The sequence below is a fragment of the Diorhabda sublineata genome, chromosome 9 (assembly GCF_026230105.1).
Source record: "Diorhabda sublineata isolate icDioSubl1.1 chromosome 9, icDioSubl1.1, whole genome shotgun sequence".
NCBI lineage: Eukaryota > Metazoa > Arthropoda > Insecta > Coleoptera > Chrysomelidae > Diorhabda > Diorhabda sublineata.
Window position 1 is genome coordinate 16427061 of NC_079482.1, and position 17992 is coordinate 16445052.

At 32.1% G+C, this 17992-nt stretch overlaps 1 protein-coding gene across 2 annotated transcripts in view; it reads left to right on the forward strand.

Moving 5' to 3' along the window:
* Positions 1–17992, forward strand: part of LOC130448703 (uncharacterized) — a 90350-nt gene that overhangs the window by 57661 nt on the left and 14697 nt on the right. For both annotated transcript variants that reach the window (XM_056786180.1, XM_056786179.1), the window contains exons 2-3: positions 10010–10138; positions 13793–13915. In XM_056786180.1, coding sequence (XP_056642158.1) covers positions 10084–10138; positions 13793–13915 — 178 coding nt within the window. In that variant the 5' untranslated portion in view covers positions 10010–10083. The remainder of the gene's footprint in view (positions 1–10009; positions 10139–13792; positions 13916–17992) is intronic.

Genomic DNA, 17992 nt, shown 5'->3' on the forward strand with positions numbered 1-17992 from the left:
TCAAAAGTGCGGCTTGGTAAAAATCTCATATAGTTAGAACTTAAAATAGGTGTCCTAGGTGTTTCATAAAATTGCTGGTACAGCTTTGTACCATTAGGGACGAAAGGGGTTAAGGTATTTTATTTATTTGATTTATCAATGTTACTCGGAATCTCCTACACTACTCTTATATAGACATAAAGATGCTATGAATATTGTTCTATTAGTGATCTCCATTTCCAGATTACGCAAATCAACGTGAATGGCATTATCCACAATCTTTTTTCCCAATTTCCTATTAAGATTTGCTATTATCATACGAGGTCTGGCTATTAAATAACGAGACGGGTGGGATAGAAAACGAGTAGTGGGTTGGGTATATAGATATCGTGTATATGCACGTCATGCACGTCCTAAAACACGTTTCCGTCACTGTTATAGAATTTGTGCAATAGCAGTTTGAAATGAACGTGTTTTTTCTCGTCCCGAAAACCACATGTGACGAAAACCGGATGCAACGTATCAATCTCAAATTTCTCGTTAAATTGAAAAAACTCCGGCCGAGTGCTATAAATTGTTGCATACGGGACAATTATCTATCTCGTGCGCGGGTTTTTGAATGGTGTAAGCGCTTTAGTACGTGCCGAGATAGCACTGAAGATGACCGATGCCTAAGTCGCGCTAGGACTGTTTCAACTCCGGAAACAGTGATCAAAATCAACCAAATTGTGCGTGCAGATCGTCGAATGAGCATCCGGATGATTGTCCAGACTGTGAATGCCGATAAAAAACGGTTAGAAAAATACACAATACACGAGGAATTACAATGACAAAAGTCTGTGCGAAGTTGGTGCCAAAAAATCTGACTCTTGATCAAAAGCTCTTGCGTCAATGTATGGAAATATGTGTGACTAGGGGAGGGGAGTGCATTGAAGGGGATGTAGAATAATTTTTATAATAAAACCCTTTTTCGTAACCAGTCTCGTTATTTAATAGCCGCACCTCGTATACTTTATTAGTTTGTTTAATTGTATACTGGATATGCTTTTAGTATATTCGGAATTTCCTTTTAATAAAATTATTTCTCATTGTACTTTGTATCGTTTATTTATTTTGAGGACTCAAATAGGATAGTAACAAACTCTTGCCCTAGCCATATTCCAATAGTTCTTTCCAAACTAGTTGCATAGATTTGCTATAAATCACCCAACGTGTGTCAAATTGTCCGCTGATTTAGTATGACTCCTAAGAAGCCCAAAATAATTGTAATTGCAATCTTTAGTCAACCATAGCTCAAATTGATTCTCAATTAGCTGCCCTTGGATCAAGTTATAACATACTATGGCTTGACATTATTTCTCAACAATAATTAAGGTTCATGAAGTTTGACTTCAAATTTCGTGTTCTTGTTTCAAATATCCATCAACTTACTCCCTTCCTATCGTACGCTATTTTTATAACCAATCCTACTTTCTTTTGAATATTTTTGTAGTACCCACTATATTCAAAATTTTAGTGGTTGTCTCCACCCTCATAACAAAGTTGATGTTATTTGTCAAAAATTTACCCCCTTATAAATAAGAGTGATATGGCTTTGCAAATACGTGAAGCAATCTTCTATAGGAGTCGAAATATAAAGGGTGATACGCTCTGAAATTGATATTACAAGATTTTTATAATCTATTCATATCTATTGTTGAAGTTTTTGAATGAATTACTGGTGAGAGGAAATATATTGTTTTATCTACTACCAGATTTTGGTGTCTTCCAACCAATCTCAAACTGCTGATAAGATGGCAATTCCATATACAAACTGTACTTTTCAAAATCTTACCCTTTTGTGTCGATAATATTGGGAATCACATTTTTTGTAATACACGGTATTTTTCTTCCATCAACTATTAATCAAACACGTTAATCAGTGAATATTTTGGGGTTGTACAGCTCGACTATATTTCTCCAAAATTTATTGTTTCACAGTCTCTATTATTGCACTCTACAATATTTCCCATATGTTCATAAATTATAAAAACGCTTATACAAATGTAGATATAAATCAATTTCAGAAATTTAAAAGTATAATACCACAAAATCCAAAATGGATGTAGAAGTCTTCTGAGCCTTCCATATATTATTTAACAAAAAATGCGGTTGAATAATATGAAATATTCAAAAGTACCCTAAGCAGAATTCTCAATTTATGAAATATTATGTGTTCAACATAGGAAAAAAATATATGAAGCGTAATTGTTGGGCGACTTTTAATTTAAAAGATATCGTTATATTGTTATTATTATGAAGTAAGTAATTATATTTATCAAAATTTTTTACACTTTTTACGAATGTTATCATAGAATGAAAATTTATATTGAAATTAGTTCAATGAATCAAAATGTTTATAGAAAGAATAGTAACTTCTAAAACTGATAAACTTATTCATTATATTATTTTTAATTATATTGCTGTTGATTAAAGAATATATTTTATCACGTACTCAAAACCTCGTTAGGATAATTGAAATACCTACTTCAGTTTATAGGAAAATATTGAAATCATAACAACATCTAGAAGGAAATGTGTAGATATATAGGGTGCACGGGCGTAGCCAAGGGGAGGGTTTCTGAGGTTCAAACCACTCACCCCCGAAATAAGCAAAATATTATAATATTATATAGAAAAAATACGAGGAGTGTAAAGAGTTAAATTATTACATTTGAATATATAAGTAGCTTCTGGCGCTATCTTTTCATGAGATGCATACGCAGTTGCAGCCGAACTAGTGGACATTGCGCACAATAACGTCATCTCTAATCGAGTAGCTGAACTATTTTGTATTTTATGGAAACTGTGCGCTGTTTCTCGATTATTCGCCACGCCCTCGGTCGGAATGAGTGGAGCTTTGTGGAAGTTTCTGGACGCCTACTAGGCTGCTATATTATCGGCGCGTGACCGCGCTAATGGCAGTATTGTTCTATGCGAACTCAAAGCGAATAAAAGTGAAAAGTTATGAACTAATAATGAAGAGAATTGAGTGTGTCGTGTAAGTGAAGAATTTTAGTGCAGTGTTAATCGGTGACAGTGTTAAGGATAGATCATTACCGTCGAAAAATTAAAGAGATAAAAAGGAAGGGTTACAAACTTGAAGGCATAGACTACTGGAAAAAGTAATGTAGTCAAGGGGTTTCTAATAAAGAAACAAATTTGGATTTAGCTATAGAAGCTTCAGCTACCTTGCATGCTAATAAGATGCGATGCGATGACAAGCGGGCCCTCGAACTCAATCACAATACTGAATATCGAAATCGATGCCATGTCGCTGGTGTCCTGTCCTGTTCGATATCTTCAACTGCCGAATCTACATCTAGTCTGCAATAGGCTTACTTGCCTGTTACCTCATCTTTTACAAAAGTAGCTTAGTTCAATGTTGGTTTTTACGGGATTAAAAAAAATTGATTGAATATTTTAAAGTCCAAATTTTAAAAACGTCATGGAACCTTTCGAGAGATTATAAGTTTCCTATTTACACAAAACTTGCGCTTTCAATTGAAATGGATGGAGACATTACCCTAGTTCTCATATTCGGAATATAAAAGTGGAACATACTACAAAGTTTGCGTACTAATGGGACGTACCCTTGATGAAGGTAAAGGCGGCCATCAAAGGATCGGACAGCTGGTAATCGAAACTTTTTGTAAATGGAAAAATGCCCTAGAAATATTTGAAGAACTTCGGGATACCACAAGCGAAATTAAGAACAGGCAGATAACTTTCTAAAAGTAATGTCTTCGCAGGCTTTTTGGGTCACTCAACAGCTGTCTTCTGATAGAAAGAGACAACAAAAGGAGAATAGAAAGAAACTAATCCCCATCGTAAAAGCAATAAAGGCATCTCTTTGAGAGGTAAAAACAATTCGGGGCGCATACAAATTACACCAGAACCTGAACAACCACTGAAGATTGATGGTAATTTTAGAGCCCTGTTGCGGTTTGAGGATGAGTCTGGAGATAGAGATAATGCCCTCAGATCTAAAACCAAATAATTGACTATTGAGGTGAATTAATTTAATATAAAATAATTGAAGAAGTAAAAAAAGCCAAACTATTTGCGCTTCTGGCTAACGAAACTACCGACATCGGACGTGTAGAATGTCTCGTTATGTATTCGATATGTTGATTTTACAAATAATAAACACCATAGACTCAAAGAGATGTTCCTTGAGTACATTCCAATGGTCGATGTTTCAGTATCCGGTCTGGCAAATCTTATTATTACAGCTCTGAAAAAGCATACCCTTGAATGTTCTGTATTACTGTTTTGTAAACTTTTGAAAGCCATAAACAGAAATATATCAACTACATTTGTAGTTGATATAATAGAAATACAGAGCAAAATCAAAAATGTTCACTTTTGGATTATTGGATTATTTCTCAGGTTTTCCATAAGATATTAAAAAAAAATTAAAACTCAGAATTGATATTTTTAGGTAGTGTTTAAAAATTTTTTTAGAGCACTGTTTTTAAGATTGGGGAGAAAACATTTTTAAAATATAATTTTTTATTAAATTTCAACCTCAAAAATTAGACAAGTCCATATTCGTGTTTGTTTTTTAATAATAGTTATCATAAAAATGTTTTTTTATTGCACACATGGAAACTAAATCACAAACAGTCAATACAAATCAATAATGGTGGCGCTGACGGTGGAAATAGGGTAATTCAAAATTTTTAAAAGTAGGATGTAATAAAATATTTAAACTTTTCTAACGAAAATGTCGAAGCAGCGCTGCAATTATATTTAAACAGGTAAAGAATCGGCTTATTTCATTTTGTTACAAAATTTAAAAAATAAAAAAGATCTTATTAGGTTTCCAGAAAGACGCCAGCTATCTCGGGCTATGGTATATATAGATGTGGAAGCAAGACCCAAAATAATATAATAGCGTAAAAAGCCGCTTCTGCCTATGGCTTCAAAGTTTCTTTATATTATTTGCTCAATATTTTTTACTAGATGTAGCCATTTAATCCTATCTCTTGCCTACCCTTTCATTCTTCTTTTCCAAACTTTTTTAGACCCCTTTCCATATCAGTGAATCAGAGTAGTAGAGTCCAGTTGGGTTGACTAAAAATTCTAGTTTCCACTGATCTTTATATTTTGAAATTTAACATCGCTTTTATGGTTACTGTCGCCTTGCTTGCATTTCCAATGTTTTTTCCTCCTCTTAAATTTCTGTGTTATTGTTTGGTACTATTCAAATTGGGCTCATGTTGCTTGTTATTATTTCCGATTTCCCTTTCTTTCTCCACATCATCGATGACTGAACTATTCTCCATGCTTACAAAAATATTTAGAAAAATGGGTCGACCCATTTTTTAATACTATGTATGTGTATACAGTGTGTCTACTTAAATTGAAACCATATGGTAAACTTTTTTATTAGTGGTTTTATGAAAAAAAGTTATTCTTCATAAAAAGTTATGCATAGTCCATAAGTTAAAATACAACCATCAGATATCAATTTTTTAAAACAGTATACGAGGTTTGTCAAAAAATTTGAATTTTGTGCAAGAGTAAAGTATCTTTATTTTTCACAATTCAGAAAAATGTTATAATGTAAAGTTGTTTTGAATTGAAAGTTATATTAAAATATGCAACTACAGCCATTCATTATGAAAATTGAGGTTTTGGGATTATTTACTAATCATTCCGTATTAATTATTCTGGCTGAATACAATTTACCTGTTAAAAATATGATAACCTATCTATTTATCACTGTTTTTAAACAACGTTGCAATTTACATACGAAATTAATGTATAATGATTATTTATTGTAGAAATTTAAAAATACATACATAGTATATTTCACAGCTTCGACATATCCAGCTTCTCTTTGTAAACATTTAATTGTTCTTTTGTCAAACTCTTGTATTACTTTCCCTATCATTTTGAAGTAATTTTTTGACATGCTTCAGAAATAATCCTCTCCAAAGGGTCTATATCATCAAATGGTCCTCGCTGATAAACCTTTTGTTTCAAATAACCCCATAAAAAAACAAGGGGAGTCAAATCAGCAGACCTAGGAGGCCAAAAAATATCTGAATACCTGTGAATCACCTTGTCATTAAACATATTTTCAAGGAGTACTCTAACATTTAATGTACTATAGATGAAAGTATTATCTTGTTGGAACCAAATTGTCATACGTTCTTGTAACGGAAGGTCGTGCAAAAAATCAAATGCTTGATTTTCTAATAATTGTAAGTATGGTGCGGCATTTAAGGAATGTCGAAAAAAAATGTCCACTAATTTATTTTTCTACACACCACATCATACGTCCGTCTTAAAAGAATATTAGATCCGAGTATTTATTACAAAGTTCCGTTTGAAGAAAATATTGCCTCATCCGAAAATATTATTGTTCTTGTAATAAACGGGTCTTCGTCCAACTTTCCTTGGATCAGAGCGCAGAATTCAAAACGAATATTGCAATCCCTTGGTAGTAACGTGTATATAAATTGCGGTTTGTATGCATGATATTTATTACCTTTCAAAATATTTGCCACTGTATCTTTACTTACTGAAGTAGTTTGAATTGCAGACGCACTTTATCTTCATGACATTTTTGGGTCTTCTACGACGGAAAGCATCACTTTAGATTCAGTGTCTTCATTCGCAACCTGTTTTCGGCGTTTATTCTTAAATTTATTTTATATATTTCCACTAGCCTTAAATTTATTTAAAATTTTTGTAAAACTGTTGAATGCCTAATATTTCTATACGGATGTCTATTATTAAAAATATTTGCAGCCCCTCTATGTGTTTTGTAATTGTCTCCAACAATTAACACAAGTTCTATTTTTTCTTCTTGATTTAGTATTTCAGCTATTTTTATTGTAATGTTATACACATCAACAATATTAGTTAATAATCCCAAAACCTCAATTTTAATAATAAATGGCTTTAATTGCATATTTGAATATAACTTTTAATTCAAAACAACTTTACTTTATAACATTTTTCTGAATTGTAAAACACTAACAAAAAGTTTTCCGTATGGTTCCAACTTAAGTAGACACCCTGTATAAATAAATTTCCAATAACCCATTTTCTTTATATTTACTCAATCTATGAAGTGCATAAACGCTTTAAAAGTAAGTGAAATATTCCGAAAATAGAATATGCCATATTATCTCGAACAAGAAACATATTCAAAACAATAAATTGTTTTTGTTCCAGTTCATCACAAGTTGATTTATTATCAGTTCATTATTTTACTCGTCCATTACGACTCAACAACCAGTATCATTCAGAATACGTATGGTTCATTTGTGTCCGTAGGGACTGGGTGGAGCCTTCATTATCTACAAGTAACAATATTTTATTCAATGTACCCTAGGTAAAGACGTTTTAAATTAAAATGCAATGAGACGTATTGTTAAGCGAATTCCATGTAATAAGACGATACTCGTATCTGTATACGATGTATTGTCTAGTGTATAATATATACGAATATCAGTTGAAAGTATTGGAAAAACTGGTAGAATTAGACATGTTTATTACCGAGATTTGTAACACCTGCTTGGACAACTAGAGATAAATAAACGCCGAGGTCAAATTAAATTATGGAGATATGAGAAAAAATATGTAAAAGCAGTTCGTATACATGGAAAAATGTCTTTATGCGTTTCCAGAGTTATAGTGACATGAAGGTTGTGTGTATAAGTGAATAAAATATTTCGTAATTATCTAAAAATCTTCCCTACTCCCTAGCGACTTGGGGTTGTGAGGGGTAATGAAGAAAAGTGTACTGAACACAAAAAAATTATTGCAGCCGTCGCTCACCTCTTGTTAAAAAAATTGAGAGGGTTAAAAAATTAAAATTTGACATTTTCGGAATTACGTGGGTTTACAAATTATAAATTTTATTTGAAAATATATTAACAGAAAATACAGCTAAATAGTGAAAATAATATGTGAAACATATATGAGATTAATTCAGTGGAATTATGAACAATTATAATTGTTAATTGACGTAACCATAAGTAATTATTATTTTACCATAGAAAAATACATATGGGAAAAATGAAAATTCAATAACTATTGATTTATGGTAAGATAGGGTAAAAAGGGATCAAGTGTTCTTGAGAAGAACCTCACCTAACCTAATCTACCCTACCCTACCGTAACCTAACCTAACCTAACCCAAAGACAATGACCGACAGCTGATTCAAACTTCCATATATTGTAATTACCTCTCTCTAACACCTTCCACAACCCCAAGCCGATAGGAGGTGGAGGATGATTTCTAGATAATTACCAAATATTCATATAGTCTTTAGAGGAGATTGTATAGATTTGAGGCAATAATTATTTATTAAATTTTCTCAAAATTTCTCACTTCTGATCTAGAAAAAAATCATAATTCTGATTTGATAATTTGTAAATATAAATATTGGGTACAATATTGATAAGATCAACTATCGTACGCGTATACTCCAACTGGTAGTAAAGTCTATTGCCAATTTGTTGAAGACCTATTTCTTTTCGTATTTTTTACATTTCATACAAGTTAATATTGAATTTATTTGACCCGCTTAATAAAAATGAAAAATTTCGCTTTCAACCAGCAGATGAAGAGCTTGTGCACTTAGCTATAGAGGATGTAATGCGAGGAGTATGATTATACAGAGAAGGTACTGATAATTTTAACTATCTAAACTCTAAAACCGAGTTGAATTTCAGAGTATAATTGGCAACTGAGTATTTGTTCCAAATTATGGGTATGGGTTTCTAAAATTGAAATATTCACCGAGGACGGAAAAAAGGAAAAGTATGGATCTGATCCTAATCTCAGGAATCTTGAGAACATAATTCATTTCCGGCTGTCAGAATTTTCAAAAATGAGGATTGTCCACGGTACTTATACCTTATCTAATACCACTTTGATTGAGGCATAGGTATAGATGAATACATTTATATATTTATTTTTCGATATTAAATTTCTTTATTCGTAATGAAGATACTGTTTGATATATACCAATAATTTTATAAAGTGAAGAACGTTCAAATATAAGTTAACAATTGTAAATAAGAAAGCTTCAATATACGAGAAGCAATAAAGTTTTCTTACTACGTTAAGTTGATAATATATTTTACTGTACTCTGGCTGATACCATCTGATTATGCAATCTTTTCCTGTATTTTGGTCAAAGGAATCAATGTTACATCACGTTGTATTTCCAAAAACATAAATTATAATATATTATGTGTTTTTTCACAACTTTGTGCATTTAGAGTCTTATTCTGTTCACAATACAGCGTTCAATTTATTAATGGTATGTGAAAACTCAAAAACAAGTCAAAGAAATAGTGGTAGAAAAAAAAATCAAATTCATTACTCTTGGAAGAATGATATCGATCACGGAATGACTATAAAACCATGTAGTTGAACTTGAGAGCGTAGACTGTGAATGAAAGCGATGGGATTAATATTTATACAACCTAGCACGAACTATTTATCTAAAATTATGAATATTAACCGCACAGTTGTACATTTGTTGGTATTAATTCCTGCTGTCGAAGGTGTCAGCAAAATGTTCTGATTTTGGTCCAGAAGTACTATTTCCACAACTTCTATTTTCATGAGTTTATTTTATTATGAATAGAATACTGAAAATTGTAGATTTCCATCCACCAGGATGTTATAGTTACCAAGTAAATGTGTCAAAAATGACCAAAAGTTTTGTAGAATTGCGCTGATAACAATGCATAGCGTTTGTTCGACAATAATTCTTTGATATTATATTTAGAATTATACTAGTGACATTGCTTCACAGACAGGATAAAGAACATTGGAAAATATAAAAATGCAAATTCTTGTTATTTTGTTATTTTGTCAATATGTATAGCATAATTTCAATTTTTTAGAAATTATTTTGCATAATAGAATTTTGGAATAATGAAATTTTACAAGTATCATTTTTTTAACTATTATCATTCGCAATTTTTAGTATACAATTTATTTTCTTTTCAGTTACTGCAGCACAAAAACTCTACAGGATATGATCGTTCATTAAGGAGATTTATCAACTTCTTGCGAAAGAGAGAATGTTTCTACGGCTATCGATATTTTTTACTTGTATATTGGTTCAGAAAAATGCAGGTAACTGATAATTGTGTGATAATTTTACGATCGAATTGATAGAGATGTCAATAACCTTCAATACAAAACGATCAATAAACTCGTGATCTATTTCAAGAATCAGATGCCACTTCAAGTTCATTAAAAGTATATATTTCTTTCTGCTCTTATAATTTTTTTTTGAATGATGTGATCGAATTTAATTGTTTATTTTTATCCTGTGTTTTTGCAACTGTATAGATTTAATACTTTTACTATTTTGTAAATAAATCAATTAAAATTTTACTCTAGAAATTCTGATTGTGTATTTTGTACTACGTTGCTGTCATTTTTAAATCAGTTAACTAAAGTTGCCGTTGATTCTTCCTGATCTTTTTCTGTAGGAAAAAATTATTTGATACCAGATAGATAATATGCCCTGTAAACTGTAAGCATGGTTATCAGAGGAACAACAATAAAATGGTGAATGTTCTTAAATCAGACGTTTTTGATAAATATAGGTATGTATGGAAAAGAAAAGCAAAAAGTACTCAATATCAGTGTGGTGATGACATTTAGCAAACCCTCTTAAAACAATTAATTTTCAAAAATATGTGCTTCTCCTCTTCCATTGCTTTTGTTTTACAGACGCGAAGGGTTTTCTATTCTTCACTCTTTTGCCAATAGACTTTAACATCGAATTACTTATTTAAATCTTTTATAACTCTCAGTGCTTCAAGTAAATTCTTTAAATTCTGTCTTAGACAGTTTAGTAAATAAATGTAGTAAGCGAATATCAGTGTTAACTAACCTGACCTAGACCGCTCAAAAAACACTCAAAATTGGGGCATGATCGAGAACTAGCATAAATATATGAAATTCCAATATTTCACTATATCAATGTGGACATTGATGTTGAATATTCAATCAATGATCAGGATATAAGAAAAATTAATCAAAAAAGTTGTAGAGATGATTGATTGATGTCAATACAAGTAAGTAGCTGATTTTGCTTACTGAACTATTGTACTTATTTCATGATATACCTATCAATTCGATCGTACTGTATTTATTTATATTTAAATATTTATATTATACCATACGAGGGATGCTACTTGAGTTTTGAGATAGGCAAATGAAAACAAATATTTATAATTGGATATGGCTTTATTGTATTTCAAAATATTCTCGATTGAGATCAATACACTTTTGCATGCGTTTTAACTTATTGTCGAAGCATTTTTTCCATTCCGATTGAGATACCTCCAAAATATGTCATTTGAACACATCAACTGCTTCTTCAAGTGTCGATAAACGTTGACTTCGCAATTTATTTCTAATTTGCGGGAATAGGAAGAAATCATTGGGTTTCAAACAAAAAATGTCCGGCGCATGACCCATCAGTTTGATGTATTGCCTGTTCAAAAACGTTTTTTTTTTGAGTGAGAGCTCGGATTGTCGTGCTGGAGAATGATTCGTCTTCTGTGATTGTTTCCCTTAATTTCTTCGAACAATTCTGGAAAACTAATGCTTGTTTACTATTCAGAATTAACTTTCCTACCCTGTTCTAATGGAACGGTAATCGTATTATTCCGTAAAACAAGTGGCCATTTAATTCGAAGTGCTTCGTGCGCCAACAACTTTTATTAAATTTGGCTCGTCTTGAAAGACCCATACAGTCGATTGTTGTTTAGTTTCGGATTCATATGCATAGATCCATCACTCGTCGCCTGTCATGATCTTATAGACGTCTTTTGAAGCACCGCGATTGAATTTTCTCAGCATTTCTTTTTTCGAATCGACACGAACTTTTTTTGAGTGAATGTCAAATTATGCGCTATCCAACGCATACAATTGTTTCTATAGCTAAATATTCATGCAATATTTAATGTAAGAGAGTGGAACAAATGCCTAAGTATGCCTCAATCTCACGGTATGTCACATGACTATCTTGCAATATTGGTTTACGCACAGCAGCGATATTACATCGTGTCACAATATCTCAAAACTTAAGTAGCAACCCTTATAATCCATGCCTATTATTATTTTCTCATTTTCTTCATAATTGTGTGATAATGGAAAAACGGCTTCCATTAGTTCAACTTCCAGAGGCTAACTACGTTTTTCTAAGCTCTATTGCTGGTTTTCCTGTACCTCCAAATAAAAGCGCTATTAGTTTATAAATTTATCGATCCAAAATCTCTCCATCTCTCCACTAGGCCCTCTGTTTGTAGAATATTAAGTTGTATATAATTTCGAATGATGTTGAGGGTTGAGGACTCAAAATAAACTATCCAAGAGTTTTATCACATGCCAACGTTGAATCAATTTCAAGTAATCTTCCGTTTACTAGGAGACTCTACTTAAAGAAATTTATTTCAAAAATTTATGATAACTTGGGTTGGTTGGCTCTACTATCGAGCTCCCAGAATTACAATGGTGAACTTTGCACCATACAGCTGTTTACTATAAATGAATGTTTAGTATAAAATTCTAAGACAATAAGTTTCTTAACGGTGTCATTTCGTTAAAGTTTATCCTCTATCTTACTCTTTTCGATATGCTCAAGAGGTCATCATTACATAACTTCTTCTTAACTCATTTGGTCTCAAAAACCACCGAAGAAAATTGTATTATGGGGAAAATTTAGTTTTAACTGTTAATTTAACGTTTTCTTACATAACAAATCCATTAGAAAGCGAGGAAAAGTTTCGGAAATATTTCATTTCAACAGGTTTATGCAATATATCACAATAAAAGTATATATGAAAAATTTTTCTCTGAGGTTGTTGCTACGATTGCTTATTGCTGATCAAAAGCTCAATCACATAAGACTTCACTACACATTTATACCTCAAAAATGAAAATAGTGTCGAAAAATAAGGTAATGTCTATATTATTTTGTGATTTCCAGGATATAATCCTTATAGATTATTTATGAGAAAGGTAATTGCTGATACATTTTGATGAAGAACTCAAAAACAACTATCACAGTTAATTAGATGTTTGCTCCACCACGACACTGCACTTACCTGTTTATCCGGCATTGTTACAGAAAAATAGCTGAACCATATGACAATTTATTGCCTCTCCCTCCATCTTCATTAACGTTTACTTTTTGTTCGAATACTTGAAAAAATGACATTGTGGAAAGCGAATTCAGACGAATTAGAAGATGTTAGCAGAAATAATTTCCTATTTTGCGAAACTACCAAAAGATAATTTTATGACTGATTTGAAGAACATGAAGATTTGCTGAAGAGTGCAGACATTATGTTGAAAGAAAACATATTTTTTACGGTGAACTCACCGTTTTATTGAAAAATCCCTCAAACCGCCGTCGTACATTGTTATTTAAGTTTCTTAATTTTGTGATTTAATGATGTTAAAAGTCTATTTTTGCTTATAAATTTATGTTAATATTATCAGAAAGTGGTTTAGCTAAAATTCAATGACTCCTGTTATGAGTGCTTGTCTTATTTCCCATTAGAATCCGACATGTTTAACTATGATTACTGCAAAGATTTCATAGAGCTAGAGGGTTTGTATTCTCTATCGATTCTCTCATACAGATTATTTTTAATTTCTATTCCCATTGCGTATTTTGGTGATCACCTGTCACTACGATAAATTGAAGCGATATAAATTAGTTCTGGAATACACAAAATAAATTCATATACTTTACCATTTTTTAAGGTTCTCCGCTTCATGGAGCTTGTTTATCAACTGAAGATTGTGGAACTATAGATACTTATTGTAGAAACCAAACATGTGTGTGCAGAGAGAATTTTTCGGTGTGGTACGACAGTTGTATTGAACGTAAGTATTTTTTTAATTTATTTATGTTCGAAATTGATATAATAATAAACTAATTCAATGTGGTCAACATAAGATTTAACTTGCACACAAAAGTTTCTAACCCTCTAAGTTTCAAGTTAATACAGTCCACGTACCATAAGAACAGTAAATATACAAATTTTATATACTATTTTGGTCTTGGTACTAAATGTATTTCTTATCAGTTGTAATAAGTAGATAAAAATATTTAACAAAACCGTAATTTGGTATATCCATAAACCAGGTACATCCACCTCTTGGACTTCAGGTAAGTTCACTATCGTGTCATTTTCTTCAAAAGTCATTTATTTGGTAGCGCATGTATCACCTGTTGAATATATTCATATATATTCATGTAATACCCAATGATCAAGTCAAAAGTTTACAATATAACGGAACTTATAGTGACCTTAACAATCTTGTAAAATCAATCAAATATCCCGATTAGTTCTATAGAATTATTTAAAATTTGTTAATAGAAAGTTTTGTAAAGGAAATGAAATTGAAAGATTATTGTAATATTTCCATTCCTATTATATAATAGTCCATTGTACAAATACAGCCGTTCGCTTCCTTTTATTTTGTTCATAACAAAGTTTCTTTTAATTTCTCTTAAATACGCTCTTAAAAGCAGCACACAGCATAAAATTCTTCGGAGATGATATTCCTTTTCTCTGTAGCCGCTGAGCTAGCGCTTACATGAGGTTTCCGTTAGGGCCTTGTCGTACTAGCGGATTGCGAGTTTCTTCAAAACAGAGCGGGCGCGCAACGATCACGCCGCGCATGCATAGCGAAATCGTTGCGGGCTCGCAACGAGATTCCAGCGGATAGCAGTGTGGACGCCATTTTATACTGTGTACTTAAGTATTTAATGTTAAAAATATACCTTATAGTAATTACGATCATTTCTTCAGGTATCACTGATAATCTTAAATGTGTGTCTTCTTGTCTTAAGTCAGTTTGCATCAGATGCAACAACTCATAAAATGTAGATCTTGATATTCGCGTGATAGTTAGTACGAATTTTTTTTGGATTATTTTTCATTCGTTTGCAAAATAACAAAAAAGTAGTCGCTGTCTCTCCATTCCATTAAATGATAATGGCTCCTACCAAATTCGTCGATGTTTCGTTTTCGTTTCTAGTGTCTTCGAAGTAACAAAGCCAACAGTAGTGTTTCCTCCTTGTTAAAGAGTGTCTTATATGATATGAGTTTTTATGCTACGCCTCTTACTCGCACTCCCATAGCATCTTTCCCCTCACCTGTCAAGAACTTATGCTAGCCAGAACCGCCTGTCATTGTACCAATCGATTTAAATCGCTTAAACAAACATGTCTATTAATTTCAACTTCACAGAATAAAGTTTATTTTAATTTATACATAATACATAGGCTCACTCGTGCGGTACTTGTGCTTATCGAATACGCCTGTCAATTTTTTTACGAACTTTATAACGAATAAACAAAATGGTATAAAAATTTCAAGGTTACAGGAACAAGTTTTTTTTCAAATGTTTCCTAAACTTTCAAAAATATAGGGATTGATGACGTGCAGGGCTGAGACGTATGTACTTAGCAAACTATGACTCATCACCATAAGAATTTCTAGCCTTACAGACACACCGTTACTCGGAGGGTCCATTAGCTCTTGGTATATTACAAACACGCAACGAAAACGATGCATCTCTGCCACGCGTCCACGACATCCTCGCGGCGTGTTCGCGACACATTTGTTGCGGGCCCACTCCGCCCCGCAGCCGGTCGCAAACCGCTAGTATGATAAGACTCTTAGGCTGCCAACACCGTAAAAGTTACTCTCCCTGTAATGGATTAAAATAAACTAATAACCGAAGACACCTACCGAGTCTGGTGACACTCCAGGGTTTAAAATAAGTTTTCTTGTCTGATTTGTTGAATAATAATATGTTCTAAATTTAGTTTGTAATTCTTTCAGATATTAGACAAATTAGTGTTGGGGTGAATAGGATTGCTTACTTTTAAAAATTAATTACTGATGTGAGCATTGAAATTATACTTATATTTCACACTTTAATTGGTGAAATGTAAACATAGAAGCAAATCAAAATTCCAAAACAAATAGATTTTACTGTCATTATTGTCTACGTAAAAAATACCTGAATCAGGTCGATTTTCATTCTTGAATTGACATTTTACAGTATGAAAATATAATTCCCCTCCAGCACCACCTTTGACTTATAAGCACCTTCTCGAAAATTTTAAACAAGAAAAGGGGTCGTGTAGCACCTTGTTGGAAAGGGATTTTACTCCTTTGTTTAGCAATATAAAACTTTCTGAATTTGGTGCAATCATAACTGAGTAAAATTTTGATAATTTCTCCATCACAAAACTTCACGTAGAATGAAGATAATAATGTCGCATATTACAATTGAATAAAATGATCACTATTCACTTAATAATCGAGGCAATTTTGGATTTACATTTTATATGACCTCAGGAGTTATTTTATCAATATCTTTCGTTATCTCAGCTTTAAAAGTTCAAAAATAAAAGTTCAAAAATTCAAAATATATTTTAGATTTTGAATAACCTCCTAAGAAGTAATCGAGAGGAGTCAAATCGGGGATCTAACCGGCCATTCAATCATTTCACATTGGAAAAAACCTTTTTCAAATAATTTCTAACGTACGTGCAAAATGCAGTGGAGCTCTGTCTTGTTGGTACTAAATAGATGTATCTATCTCATTTGATTAATTAATATCAGGAAAAAGTCTTTGTAATGTACGTACACATTAACTGTGCGCTCAAAAAATAAGGGCCAATGATTTTAATCTTAATGATACCAGCTCAAACGGTCACTTTTTAGGATATTGAGAGCGAGCCTCACATATCCAGTGAGGATTTTTTAATCGTTCCATTTAAATGAAACGTCGCATTATCAGAAAAAACTATTTTGCTTATGAACTTTAAATCTGCGTTCAGTATGTACATAATCAATTCGCAGAATTGTATCAGGATCGTCTTCATTTATCTGCTGAACTAACTGAACTTTGTAAGGGTGGTATTTTTCATTATTCAACAATAATAATCGACCTGTTTCAGGTTTCTTTCACATATTTTAAAAACGCTAAAATTGAATTTACCCCATACATACAGTCCTCTTTGTATTATATGAACACAAGCAACGAAGTTGCTAATTTGAAAATATTCCTTCTCTCCATTTTCTGTATAGTAAATGATTTATTCGTTAAGATTGGGCAATGTTAGGATCTAGAAAAAATTGTTCATTTTTCATTTTTATTGATAAATAGTTACGAATTAGATTATGGATTCAACAATGCTAAATTTCCACTAACCACTTATTTATTTCATTAAAAGTCAGATTTAATGACTTTCCATAGTATACCTTGTTCGTAAAAGTTCAGTTGACAATTCCACTGATTTGGATTGAAAATCATTTCTGCTATCTTTGGATTGTATAGTTTGTCCCTGGCCGTATTCTTAACCATTGGGCATGAGCCACCTCTGGCCTTCAGATAGTAGTGTAGAATTATAAGTTCTGATTTTGCAACTTTGAACGTTGATAACTCGCATAAGAGTTTTTTTTTGCCTATAACAGCATTATTCTCACGTCATCTACTCAGTCACCAATTTTTTTCATCAAGTCCCATAACTTCCTGTATATTATGATGCATAAAAATTCTACTAAATCTCTGTTGCTTAATCGGGCATGCTGGAGAAATATTTGTGCTATGCATGTTATGGTGTTGATGCATATACTTAACACGCAGCGTATAAGAGACTTGTCTGACCACTTCTGTAGCTACCCCCATCTTGATACTGTTCGTATTAAAGATTATTTATATGCTTGTATCAATTCTTAGTGAATATTGAATTTGTTTTGATCTTGCACCTTTGAAGACAGATTTTTCACTGTACGATATGTAAAGTTTTAAAATATATGATAGCATTATCTCAAATTGAACAAAAACCATTTTTGAAAAACGGATTCACCGGTTCGTATTTTTTCAGTCACTTTAAGTAGAATAAATTTTTCAAGATATCTTCTTCCAAAAATTTTA